At 42.8% G+C, this 14,403-nt stretch overlaps 1 protein-coding gene across 1 annotated transcript in view; it reads right to left on the bottom strand.

Annotated features, from left to right (window-relative positions):
- Positions 1-5,702, bottom strand: part of LOC145434025 (inactive phospholipase C-like protein 2) — a 51,253-nt gene extending 45,551 nt beyond the window's left edge. The window contains exons 1-3 of the mRNA XM_080311304.1: positions 5,495-5,702; positions 3,745-3,832; positions 2,739-2,870 (exon numbers count right to left, since the gene is read on the bottom strand). Of these exons, the coding sequence (XP_080167430.1) occupies positions 2,739-2,870; positions 3,745-3,832; positions 5,495-5,520 (246 nt within the window). The 5' untranslated portion in view covers positions 5,521-5,702. The remainder of the gene's footprint in view (positions 1-2,738; positions 2,871-3,744; positions 3,833-5,494) is intronic.
- Positions 5,703-14,403: the final 8,701 nt, after the last annotated feature.

Below are 14,403 nucleotides of genomic sequence, written 5' to 3'. Positions count from 1 at the left end.
CACTGTACTATCAGCTGCGATCTGCAACATAACGAAGCATTTCTACTATTTCGAACTACTCAAGTAGGTTTCGCCTACTTGCACTATTTACTCATGTGGTTGTGATTTTCAACTTCTTTCACTTCCACTTGACAGTTTCGTTCAAGGTAAACCTGGCCTAGAATACTTAGTTTTGTACTTACTGGGAAATCGCTGCTTCTACTTCTACGCGAGCAAAAATTAAAGACGTTGTTTCTACTCCTATACTTGAGTCCAGCGATGATTACTTTGAACACTTCTGTGTACTACACACTCTTCACCTTCACAGTGTCGCTTTATGAAATCACTAAAACCACTAGTAATGGCGCAACCTGATTTTCCTTTTATAAGTGAAGCATTATTGCATTAATATAACACGCCATAAGAAAACAACAACCTGCCACCCCATCTAGACCCATTGAAATTGTCACTATCTAAATTTCTCCATATTCTCGAACAATACCAGATGATCAACCAGCGACACTGGTCTCTGACAGTGCAATGACGCCCCGTTACTCACCGAATCGCACGAAAAATCGCCATTGTGAAACTCGACAAAATGAAAGGGTGGAAATACTGCCAAGCTCAATAACGGGACAAAACCAAAACGTTATTTTCGTAGCGCTAGCAAAGGAGGGAAGTCACCGACTCGCATACCTTTGAAGCAGTTTCGAAAACATCATTACAAGCAAAAATAGTTGTAAGAGCTAAATCTGTGGCAGAATACACCTACTACCTAGTACCTATACATAAAGACGCGTAACATCATGATTACGTCATAGTAACTTTGCCGTAAAGCAAAACAAAAATACGATACAGTCATACCCGAAGGTGATGTAACAACTTAACAACTTGATTTGTGAATAAATCGGCGGTCATTATTACATACATTAACAGTGACAACATACAAAATTTCGCCGCGCAGAACCATCATTAATTTTGGGAGGCAATCAACTCCCAGCTCACTACCTCGACTGTAGTTGAACCTAACTCCCGCTATCAGGATATTAGCCTCTCTTGATGTGATGCGATTCGGTGTGCAACTGTGCATGAACAAGAACAGTGAACACCGAAACAAGTAGGAACAGTAGTTTCGATTTCGTTTTTTTATCCGCATACAGGGTTCACTATTAACGATAACGACTTCTATAAGAGTGTGTAAAAGCAGCGCCGCGTATTTATACATACGGCGATGAGACATTGTCGCGTGGCGGCACGCGCGCACTGATCACCGGTTTTCACGGGTCAAGTCTTCTTCGTCTGCGAATGACCACTATCCGTAGTACTCGTTATCATAAATCTTCGCTAGCTACAATACTTTCAAGAAACTACACAACGCGCGTGGGCCTGACCAATGCCGTGAAATTCTGGTCAATGTAAGAATGGTTGTTAACTTGTTTACCACTTCCGTTGTTGCGAAATTGGGAAAGTCGAAAAAGTGCAACCGTAATGCCGACTTTTTTATCTCAAAAACGATACGTTTCAACCATTGTAAAATTTGAATTCGAACGACACACTGTAGCTCATGACCGGAATGTCGTGTCACGTGCCACGTTTCCGTCGCACGGCGATTGTAGATTGATATCCCTACCCAGACTAATGTTTTTGTATCGAACACGTTAATATTTATATGTCCTGATATTAATATTCGAGCGTTGTTCGAACGCTAGTTAAATATTTGACTTGGGCAAAAACACGATCACTGCCTTAGCCTACTACAATGGGATTTGTCAAGAGTATAACCGAGACGAGGAGTACATTACTCAAATTCTGTGATATAAAATCAACCTTTGTTAAAGCCTATCGCTGTGGCGGGTCGATTGCAACTAGATGCAAAATTACGTAGCATGAAAATCTTTGCATATGGTAAAATGGTACCTTGGCCACCGATCTTCGTACATGGTGCCTGCATATCACAAATTATGCATGCTCATAACTTATGCTCATGCTCCACATACAACAATTTTAGTGGAGTGGCCTACTTTCAACTTATCTCACGTCACAATGCTGAATTGCTCTACCATACCGTTTATAGAAAGCAGCCTGCAGCTCGTTCAAGACCATTAATATGTGAAAGCTACAAAACAAAATCCCACAGTGCAATTTAGCGACACTAGACATTGTAGACAACACAATGGAAAACGTCAAGTAGAGAAGTCGTATTTCTTTCAAAAGAGACCCTCTCATTCAAAATTTCATGCGGGTGACGTCATATTTTGTGACATGATTGTTGATATACAATGTTCTTTCCAATTCTCTACTAGTTGCTGACGATTACCCCTGACGAGTGTCAGCCGAAAATATTCGGGTTCATTTTAAAATGAATATGCTATTCAAAAGAAACCCTACAACAGTCAACATCGAGACTGTGGTTACGACTGGACTTGGCCTCGCAGAAGCTTCAGTAGGACCACGCGTAACAGGTGTAATGTCAAATAAGAACGCGGCAACATCTCAAAATGAAGTCGCGATTCTTTGTTTTGGGCTGCATACTTTTGTCGCAATTACATTCCGGGTTGATTTTGATTTCTTAAAGTCCAACGTTTCGCGAAGTGTGTTTTTAAATGATATCGGTTCCAAGCTGAAAACCGCTGTTTTAGACCGACAAATCAAGCGTCTAGAAAACTCGGCGCCGAGCCAATTCGTCACTACATCACGAGGCAAATTGCCAGGTGACCAGCGCGCAAGCGCACTTGCCACCACGACGGCAGCAATCATACCTTGATTATACTGCGGCGTCTTCCGGCCCGAGGTCTTATTGGCGGATCGTCCATCGGCAATTCCTTAATCGGCGTCGCGTTGTCTGCGTACGCGCTGTTCACGAACCCGTCTTCGGCGGTTTGCCCGGGACTCTGTAAAGGAATGTTTCCAGAAATTGAAGCAGAGGCTAGCCAGTGCTTGTTGCGTGATTATACCCAGAACAGAGATGGTCAGTTGGTCACTGGTCAGGTGGTCATGGTCACTAACGAAGTATTCCACCTGCACTTTACGTAAGGATAGTGTGAACCCCTAAGAGGTTCAGGTTCGTGTGAACGCGAACCCTTTTTGAAAGGTTTTGTGTGAACGCGAACGCAAACCTAATGCGTCATGTGATGTCATAATGCTAATTCCAACCCTACATTTCAGTGATGTGATGTAATTTATTAATGCACAGATTGCACACGATACCCAGCGACGGCAGAACCTACCAAGGTTCATTTGTGAACGTGAACCTTTAAATTTGAGGTTCACACACAGAACGCGAACGTGAACCTTCACACCATCCCTGGCAATTGGTCATGTTTCTGGGATCTAGAATGATTCCACTTGAACGGATAGTAAAGGCAAAACAGCCTACTTTGGGGATGAGATTGCGTTACTTTTACGTGCGAAAATCGTCGGAAGAACCGCGCGGCAAATATGCCAAGCCGTCGCAGTAACTGCCGAATATATTGTCGAGGATTACACCCATTCTCAAGGTCGTCACTCATTTTGGATTAGTCCCGAAGACGCATTTTGTAATGTCGAATGAAACCACTTCCGATTAACTGAAAGTCCGCGACCCCTCTACCCAATGTAATTTTTCATACTACTCGAGTGCTTACGAGACCTTTTACACGTTCACTTGAAATAGTTTTGAAACGTCGCAGCGCTCGCCGCCTCTCCTGATTGAGTGGAGATTCGTGGCCTTACTTCTACCTGCGTAGCAACGCTCGCTACTTTCACCGGATCTGAATCTGATTGTACCTCGCCCGTCTGTGACGACACAGCTTCCGAATCGCCGACTTCCGATATCGGGCTCATTTCGCTGCCGGTAAGTTCCTCTGCCAGGAGGCTGAAAAAAGAACACGACAAATTAACCGCGGTCAAAGATAGTTCTAGACATCCCCGGGTCAAAACGCACATCGCTCGGCGGTTTGTTCGGTCTGATTTTCATGACTGCGCCGAACGCGATCGCGCCATTCTCAAATAAAGTGCTGACCAGGGCTGGGCACAACGATTCGAGTACTCGAATCTGAATCGAGTAATTATTTTTATGATTGGAGTCGAGTAACAAAAATCATCCACTGTGGAAGCCTTGAAGCCGTGATTGGCCGTATCGCAGCATACGAAACATATAGTGCAAAGCTACGACCGTTACTGTAAATACATTTCCGAATTCATGCATGATCCTCCCACAGCATTCTCACAAAGTGTAATGAAATCGGTAGGGTCGAAGAAATACCAAAGTATCGTTAATGCGATGGATAACGGGCATTACATTCTTTGTGGTGACACAAAAGGTATATATTTGAACTTTCATATGATACATTTTGTCGTGACGTCATAATGAGTGATACTCGAATACTCGGCTCGGCTCGAAGCAAAATACGTGAATCAGAATCGAATCACTCAGGTACTCGATTTTGCCCAGCCCTAGTGCCGACAAAGGGGTTTCTCAAATTTGGTGATACGATTGGTGATATACATGTTCTTTCCGATTCGGGGGAGCAGTGTAATGGTGAGCGCCGGCGACATTTACGCGGGCGGGCCCGACTTCATGTCCCGTCGTCGGAGGTTCTGAGCTTCTCGTCCCCAGTCGCTGTTCTTATGGCCCAGAACAAAGACCCGATGAAGAATGAAATCAAATTTCTCTGCTTCCTAAAAGGATCGCGCTAATCTCTGTCACATTACCGAGGGCGTTAATAAAATCAGCGGATTATGCTATAAATACAAAATAAACCATCGATCGCAGTCAAAGTTGGTTATAAACTTATTTTCGGCAAAAAGCAACGGATTATGAAAATGATTAGTTTTATTGTACTGCGTGTTTTCATTGTGCAATTTTTCGTACATGAAGTGCCAGTGGTTCAAAAATGTCGATTGAACAGCACATTAAGCACTAAGCAGCATGGGGCTAGAACTCCGATTTGCGTAATACTCAGTTGAACGCACGGAATACTATGGTCATGTGTGCACGATTGTACGGACTGCTAGTTGGTACATCGCCTTGGATAATGCGTAGCTTGGCCGGATGACTTATTAAGCTGACATTCCCTTTGATCAACGCTGGAGTCAGATATTCAATACGCGAACACGGCGAACCACTTACGAATGGAAGAAAATATGACTATCGGAATCTGGAAGCTGACGATCGATGTCGCAAAAGGGATGCTCGGTGGGTTGTGTTTCAAGACGCCAAAAAACAATTATTCCTGATGTTAGGATTCGCGAGAGGCCTACATCGTACAACTTACTCGTGTGTTCGGATATCAAATGAAGTTTGTCATACCAATTCATGATAAATAAGTATACGAGAGTCAGTGTTAAAGACTTTTACACTTACACGGAACCGGCAATGAGCTAAAGTGGCGTTTCCAGAAGTCTGAGCTATACAATGTGTACGGACGTATGTGTCAAAAATCCACATCACCTAGTTCGATTTGCACACACGACCGCCATTCGAAAATGTTGTCAAGGTCAAGGTCTGGCATACTTTGAGATGAATGAAACTCACCATACAGTCATACGATTGTCCTCCATCCAGACCTGCAGATTCCTTCTTCAAAACGTTCCGACGCGGCAGGCGCACAATTTCTCGAACGGGGAATTTAAAAGCAATTTGGCGGGACCGGCCGACGCAAATCGCATCCTTTCGCAAATACTAATCCTGCAAACTAGACAGCATAACCTAAACTGTAAAAGTTTACATTGTGATAAATCAATAGGAGATTGGTAAGCATCCGCAAACATCACACGTTGCGCGACGTGAAATACGAGTTCGTAGAGAAGTTCAACAAACACGCTCGGACACAATGGAAATCAGTTTGTCGCTACTGCGTTAAGGTCACGCCGTAAAGCTTACTGCTTAACCCTGCCGAAGGACATGTCAAACGTCTAGGGATTGTAAATATTTGCTTGCATATAATGATTGGACAACGTAAATGCATGTATAATTGTTTTATCGTAATGGAATATGATTACGTTACAAACGAAATATATTGGAAACATAGCAAGAAAGATCGAGGTACATCTGTATGAAGCAGAGTGTAGCGCGGTACACCACGACAAGGTCGGGTTTCTATAAGCCGTGAATCGTGGCTTTTTGCCAACTATAGCTGCGACAGTTCTGTAACATGCAATAATTATGGGAAATGTGGGAAAAGTCACTTTTACTGGGTCCGATCACGTTGAAGGGCAGGAATATAATCGGAAACGTCTGTAAAATATTCGCTCTGTTATTTGTGTACGATTAAAAATTGAAATGAAACCGAATACTTTCGGCTGAGACTAGTCAGGGGTAATCGTCAGCATTAGAAAATTCCAAGACGACCCTTGTATATCAATAGTTGTAGGACGAAATAGGACTCCTTCCGTTGGAGTCGGCGCGTAATCTAAAAATAGTACATTGAGCTTGAGCCATCTGTTCGCTTCGATTATTCGAAATTCTAGACCTGTGATGTCATATTTGGTGATACCGATAGGACTCTTAATAAATTCCTATAAAATTCACTACTAGTTGCTTACGATTACCCTGACGGTATTTTCAATGTGCATATATTCAATCGTATATTGAAGTTATGTACCACGTTCCTTTGGAGATACAGTCCAGCCGGACGAAAACACGTTTTTAGGGTTTAGGCTCAAAATCGTGGACACTTTTATAATGTCGAATTATTGTCGAATTCGGTTGGATGAAAACCAAATTCTCTCTCCCTTCAGCACTTCCTCCAGTTCAATTCCCAAGCATAAATGGGCATAATTCTCTGAAATGTCAGACCTTTTATAAAAACTAAACTAAATAATTTCTATCAGTACAATCTTAACTTCCCACGCAGCCCTGAACGGCGGAACACCCGCAAGCCGCGAAGATATGCCAAGCGAATGACTCATTTCTGAATATCTACACTTCCACGGTGTTGCCACTGCGGATCGCAAAAATTATATCACTGCCGGCTTTGAGTGAGCTTGCGACACAATATCGCCAAACGTGATCGATAGCTATTTCGCTATCTACACACGCGGTCACCAGGGACTTCTAGCATTACTAACGATGTGTTCTGAAATGATTAAATCACGACCAAAAACCGCAATAAACCCGGCTTAATTTCCTGCAGCCTGCGAAGACCCCGCGAAAAGTCGATGAATCAGTTTTAATATTAACTACTGCACTCTGTACAGTGGTCACTCTAGCCCGGCTCGATCGCGTCTGATTGCTAGGTTTAATTACACCGATACCAAGCTGTCAACGGCGGCGTAACTACGACAAATCAAATTACAGAAATCAGCCGTGCGCAGAAATTAAGCGCATGAACCACACTACCAGCATGAGTTATGAGCAATCAGTTATGATTTGTTCAACTCCTTCCCACCAAAAATATCACGAAACCGCATTTCAAATACTTGACATTCTCGAGTCGCAGAGTGAACAGCGCAGAGCTTATCTGATGATGCGATCGTTGAAATTGATGCTACGAGAAACACCGTGATTGATGCCGAGATGTAACTTATACTTCCGAATCTTCTGTCACTGAACAGCTGAACACGCTCTGTCGTGGCGACCAATTTGCGTGCAAATTATAGCTTGTCTCATGACCAAAACTAGTATTACGAAGAATATGTTGCTTCTGGGCTTAGGGCGTGTTTGCGCGGCGACGCATCCAATGATGGACATTGATCCTTTAATGTTGTCTACAGATTATTCAGTACACTGCCACAGCCAGTGAAAGACACACAATGCAGAATGCGACACACAAGACACAATGTTACGTAACCAACAGGACATTCCGGCTAAATAGCCAGCGTCACCGGACAGATACACTCAAAATAGCAGATAGTGGCGGGGTAAGCGTAAGTGTCGGTTAAGGTTAGGGTGATGTTATACCGGGGTAGAGGTCAGGTGGGATTTTATATAACTCGCTATTGTGACACTCGCCGTTCACAATTCGCAGCAAGTAAGTTTGCCGATCGCCCAGCAACGCTTCGTCAATCGGCCAAGAATGATTCTGATTCCCCACACATATTACGATTCTTTCTCGGTGGTCTGGATACACTAATCTTCGAATTTCGAAATTCACACAAAATCTGGTTTCGAACTGCCTTGCCGCCTGCGCTCCATAATAGTTTATATCCAGCCTCCAATTCAAATTCTCACGTTGTGAATCATACCAGGCATTCGAAAAACTTCCGATTCCCTGCATAATCGTTATTTTTCATCCGCCTCAAATTAGACGACTTTTGCAAGAGATAAAACCCAAAATATACAATGTATATTATACATATGTATGTTATATACATCCATCCCCATATCAGTAGCACTACGTACCGTATCAGTAGTACTACGTACCGTATCATTTGTACACTGCGATTTGAACCCGCTCCTCTCATACTAACTTTCCGTACCTTTCCAAACGCTGCGTTAGCGCCATACTTTATAATGGCATCTCACTTGCAATGAAAATACGTAGAGCTACCTACAACAGGTTTTTCGCGACCCAGAGTAAACCATGGTGCCAGAGCCAGCGGTGGTCAGTAAAATACTACAGTGCTCAACTATGCCAAGAATGCTTCCTTTTTTACATACTTGGAAATCGGTATTCCGCTTGTACTTGTAGATATTTACGCCGTTACTCCTACTTCCACGCGAGTTCCAAGCGTGACTACTTTGACCTGCCTCAGGACGCAGCACAGGTAGAACCCACACGTTCCTACATGCACGTCATCTGAGCTATACGGTGACGTCACAATCTGAAGAAAGAGGTTTGCACACTGAGCAGAAGTCACTTCTGTTCCCTGCCCGTTCATGCACGACCGCGGCGCATGACATTGCCTTCAATATACAGGCTACTGCTAGAACATCTGCATCGGTTTCGTCCCCATTCGCGGCACTAGCGAAATTTTCCGATTCATTGCCCCATAACTGCATGTAATGGGGAGCCGATCACTGTAAACAGCAATTATGAACCAATAAATAGCAGGGAATGTCTCCACTGAAAGGAGACAGATAATATGTAAATAGTACCAATACCGTGCGAACGAGGCAGGGCGGTCTCATTCGGAATTCCATCCAATCAACCACAAACAACAGTTAATTCAAACGTTCGGGTTGACTTGAACTAGATCTATGGCCACATATGATATATTGATGGGTAGGGATCAGCAAATTGGATTACCTCAGTGATTCGGAAAGTTTGTGCGACCACAAAGAAAACAATGCCAGTTTTTCACCACATAATGATAATTTCGTATTTTTCGACCATGCGTATTTCATTGTACTTCGTGACAATGCCGTGTGTTGATCACGTCTTCACAATAATGTCATCTCCACTAACGTGAGTAGCTTTGTGATACGACCACTTTACGATTCGTATCGTAACAATTAATACTCCATTCGGATTCGAGTTCTCGCATCATTGTGTCGATATCTAGGCGCTAGGCGACAGAACTAACCGACTGGGACAGCGAGCAAGTTCAGCGAGCAAGTTCGAAATTACGGCAGACTACCAGTTTGTTTGCATGACGTACTCACGCTTTGTTACGCGCATGCTTTGAGGACAGTCGGTATCGTTACGGAAGAGTTAAATCCTGCGAGGCTCGCTGACATCGCGCAATTTCACGCCAAAATCAAAGCCACTCGCGTAAGCTATATATTAACCGATCTATCTGCATCAAGAGTTAATCCGTGACAATAATTGAACTTATCCCTGTCGAGCACTCAACCGCCGCACACAACGACGGCGGTATTACACCGACCATCAGTGACCTGAATGAATTATTTCGTTTCGCACATTCGCGAAGTGTCCGTCGAGTGCCGTGATAAATGGCACTCGTAAATCGTTTCGCGAAGCGCGCCGAAGTGCTGGAATAAAACGCCGTCAAGCGCGAATATACTGTGGAAAATACGCTTCCGAACGGAGCGGTGGCCTAATTTTTGAGATGGCGGCAACGCGAGCTCGGCTTACAACTCCCTCATCAACGTATCAATATATCGAAGTTACGAGCATCATAAATATTAAATTCGCCACTCTGCGTTGATCTGCTTGTAAAAACTGCGATCAAACAGCGACCGGTGTTTAGGCAACTGTTCCTGCGACTCCGTCCTTTTTTCCGCTTCATTACGTGTGCAGAGAAGACAGGGATATCTAGATATCCGTGAGAGAAGAAACTGCATTCCGGCAGCGAGTATGCGTTGCGTAGGTAGACGGATCGAAACAAAAACACTCGTCAAAACCGATAGTGCGCAATGCACCCATTCAGAAGAACTAGTCTGTGAAGGCGGATACGCAGTGGTGACCTCAAAAATTTCAAGTTCGACAAGAATTTGCGCTTTCCCTAGCGCTCCGAGGCCCCGTGAGAACGAATGCCCGACTAAAAAGACGCTATAATATGCCCATTACTCGTATTTTGTTCGATTTCGTAACGAGATCATCGATGGTCACTGCGGTGCAATACAAATGATTCCCAGTGGTATCATCAAGGACGCATTGATTCGAATACGAATTACGAGGGAACGCACTACTTTATCAAGTACGACGGACCAGGACTGTGAAGCAGTATTCCGCCTGCAATACGTCAAGTCAAGTGTCTGCATTCAACTCAATATGCAAGCAGTTTCTACTAAATAAATACTAGTCTGCGCTCGAAATTACTGGACCACGATCCGGCACGCGGCACCCATTTCGACTACTGGTACCTTTTCATCGCTGATCCTTTTTATTCTATCTTCTGCTACTTTTAATTCAGTGTGTATGCCTCTTATTTGCATGTTCGATGTATAGGCGTGTTGTTGATTGCAAAAGACTTCTCCAATTACTTTCCACTTCCTTTTATCGCTAACGATGAAAGCTGAACTGACCTGAAATGTGAGGCGATTCGCAGCGGCAGTCACAAAGTCTAGATGGGTGGAATCGACGATCAACTATAGACTATGAAATACTGCAGGGGCGGGCAACTTCTCCAACTGTGTGGCCTATTTTATCTTGATATTGAATTCATGCGGAACGCGGCTTCTACGACATTTGAAAAGTGGCTCGCGACCCGTTTTGAGTTAGCGACCTCTGGCATAAGAGGTGTCTTACAAAAGCCTAGAAGTGTTCCGTGCTACAAGTCGGCGGCTACGGAATCAAAAATAAGGAATATCGGCCTGGTGTAAATGACCATTGTAGTCGAGAAACACCATGATTACCACAAACGATATTAGGGTTACGAGTACATCGTAAATGCCGATAATGTAACTCTTCCCGTTTCGACGAACTTACGAGTAAGCTCCACTCTCGCACGCAGCGCAGTGCGCAATGCGCATACATGTATTGTATATAATAACATGGAGTCACTAAAATTTGACGTAGTAAGCAGGTAGCGGGGAATCTCGGCAGACCGTAGCCGCTGGCCGCATTATCATATAAGACGGAAAACTGTCCGCGGGCCGGATCCGGCCCGCATGTTGCCCACCCCTGAAATACTGGATATCGGCCGAATTAACCTATTCTGAAAATTGTATAGTTCGATATGGATCCGAGTACAAGGCACGTCGAAAGATGCACGACCAGCTCGTTAATTTTGCATGCGTCGGACATCAAATATTTAAGCTACGATTCCATCCCACTGACTTTAGCATCGATTTAGCCGCCCCAACTTCTTTCAGAGAGACAAATCAGTGATAGCGTTTCCGACCGACTGCGATTATATCCGAAAAGAGTCGCCCAAAATGAGCAACGTAGCCTACGGAGTGTAAGGGGTCAGTAGACGGCCTAGCGCCGCACGGCAACAGGTCTGCATAATTCAGATATCTCAAAGAGAATGCGCGATGCAATCTCAGTGATCAAGGATCGCAAGCGCCTATTCAATCTGCACTAAAGGTAATCAAACTTGACGCCATATGTTCTTGCGGCATACGTCTGCGAAGGTGCTTGATCGCTGTAATTTTCGTCCAGATTCTACCCGCTGCGACCCGAGTCGAGAGGCTTAACTTGATATCTACAAATCAGATCACTATGTGAATAATGCGCTTCTCCAAAAGTCAATCCTGAAGGCATGGAAATTGAACTGAAGTAGTTGCGGTGGACGGATAGTTATGCAGCAGGTAATATCTGGCGTGACAAAAGATATATAATAGGTTCGAAAACAAGTTCATTTCAATACAATTGTCAAAATTTCAAAACAAATCACTCCTACATTTCACGGCCATGGCATAGTGGTTAACAGTGACACAAAGAGATTCGAAAGTGAGACTACTGCCTTTGGGCTGTGGTTGTTGTAGCCTACAATGTATATGAATAGGTGGCTGCAATCGATTTCACTCACAGCTCACAAGTAAAATCAGTTCAAAACCAGCTTCCCATTTCACAAGTTTTAAAAAGCCTATAGTACTTTCACTTCAAGAAATGTCAAAGTAGAAGTGGTCTAAAACTAGGGTTACCATACGTCCTCTTTTAAGAGGATTTGTCTTCTTTTTTGACTTTTTAGAAAGTGTCCTCGGAGGACGCCCTTTTGTCCTCTTTTTTGAGATTTTGTCCTCTTTTTTGAAAATTTAGGTCAGATTTAGAGCAAATTGCGAGTGATATGCCGTAAATTAGCACAGAACTGACGCTCCGGCGGGTATTTCGGAGTGAAAAACGGTTATTTAAGCTCTGGGCGGAAAGATGACCTTTTTTCTTTTTTTTTTTTAGTCATCCACCTAGCAATGCGGGAAGAAAACGGTATTTTGAGCTCTGATCGGAAGAGATGACCTTTTTTTTTAGTCGATCGATCACAAAGTGGGAAAAATTCACCGGTTTTTGAGAATTCTTCTCCGGTTTTGCAAGTCTCAAATTTCTGAAAAAGTGTCCTCTTTTTAGATTTCCAAAATATGGTAAGCCTATCTAAAACCCAATCACTCAAGTAGCCTACAGCAGGCAATATGCTTGAATACTATGAAAAATTGATATTATTTAGTAATCATCAGCTTTAAATTCAGCAATAAACTGATGCATTGCTTTGCGTGAGCTTGATAAAGGGTACATACAGCACATCACGAAGAAAATTCAAAGAGCTGTCCAAGCGGAAGGAGGCTCTGGAATTTCCATTGACAGCTTGTAAACAATGGTTTTGCAATTGAAATTTGACATCATGGAGCTAATAGATCCGATGCTGACACGTGCTGTTTCTCTACAAAAAACAGAAACTATACTCTGCAAAACGTTTACTAAGACTATTCATCGAAATGAAGTTACTACTGATGGATTTAAAACTGCACCAAATCGCAAGATAGATTGTACCGCACTATCCTCCCTAATCTATTATGCAATCGTCCAATTTATCAAAATACACCGAAACAATGAAGGAAGCAATTTACTTATTATGTGCCAAGCTAACTGAAATAATTAGTATACTACAGGAACCAATCCCTGTTGTTAGAGATCCAAATAGAGAGAGGAAACAAATTGAACCAAGTGCTTCAAGTTAACCTGATATTGGACAAATGCATATACTTATGAAAACACCAGTAGCCTGGTAATCATGATTGTGGAGAGCAGTACCCTCAAAATACACCCTATAAATATATTAAAACATTTTCTTCAATGGTGGCACGCACAAATGGCATGCTTTCATAGCTATGATGCAATTATAGTGCTATTATCCGGTTCGGCTCTTTGCCATGGATCTCTGCCTGGATTTCTACTGTTTCGGGATACCAGCACCTAATCAGAGTAGGCTAAACTATAGCTAACATGAGGATTGCAGAATCATCTCAAAGAATCCTATAGTAATGTCATATCAATAATGTAATTCAAACCACGAAAAACATTTGGATGTATATAATTCTCAAAATGCTGATGCTGCTACAATAACCAAGGCTATGCCTCATACCGTAAAGATACGCTATATAAGGCCACTGTATAGCTCTTGAACAAATTCAATCGCTGATACAAGACACAACGTAACCAGGATTCCGTAAACTGACTCTAAATTCCTGTTCTTCCAAAAAGCCATTATAGTCAACAATTGCAGTACAACAGTCTGTCTATGGAAAGCTAGGAATTTTGTGAGAAGGCAATTGACCAAGTATAATATGAGTATTCGCTAATAAAACATACAATCACAAGTCTCAACAACTTCCCTACCAAAACCAATTCAAGATTTTCTTCACCTACATTTCTGCATACCATGTATATAATTGAATTATCATATGTTTTATAATGGTCTATATTTCTTATTATAACCCATTTTGTAAGATCGTAAATGATCAAATAACATAGCAAAGAGTTGATGTCATTTGCAGTAGTTAATACTTGCAGGATATCAATTTAAATTTTTGAAGCATCAATCACATACCAAACTCGCAGGAAAAACTGACAAAGTGACATTATGGTACTCAATCGAGATATATACCTATGAAAAAGATTACAGGCTTACAGCCTTGGGAGTGCCTACAACGTTGAAGCAATG

This window comes from Botryllus schlosseri, chromosome 2 (assembly GCF_051294905.1).
Source record: "Botryllus schlosseri isolate E-star chromosome 2, Bs_hap1, whole genome shotgun sequence".
Lineage (NCBI taxonomy): Eukaryota > Metazoa > Chordata > Ascidiacea > Stolidobranchia > Styelidae > Botryllus > Botryllus schlosseri.
Note: the sequence above shows the minus strand (reverse complement) of the source record. Positions and strands in the feature narration are given on the sequence as shown.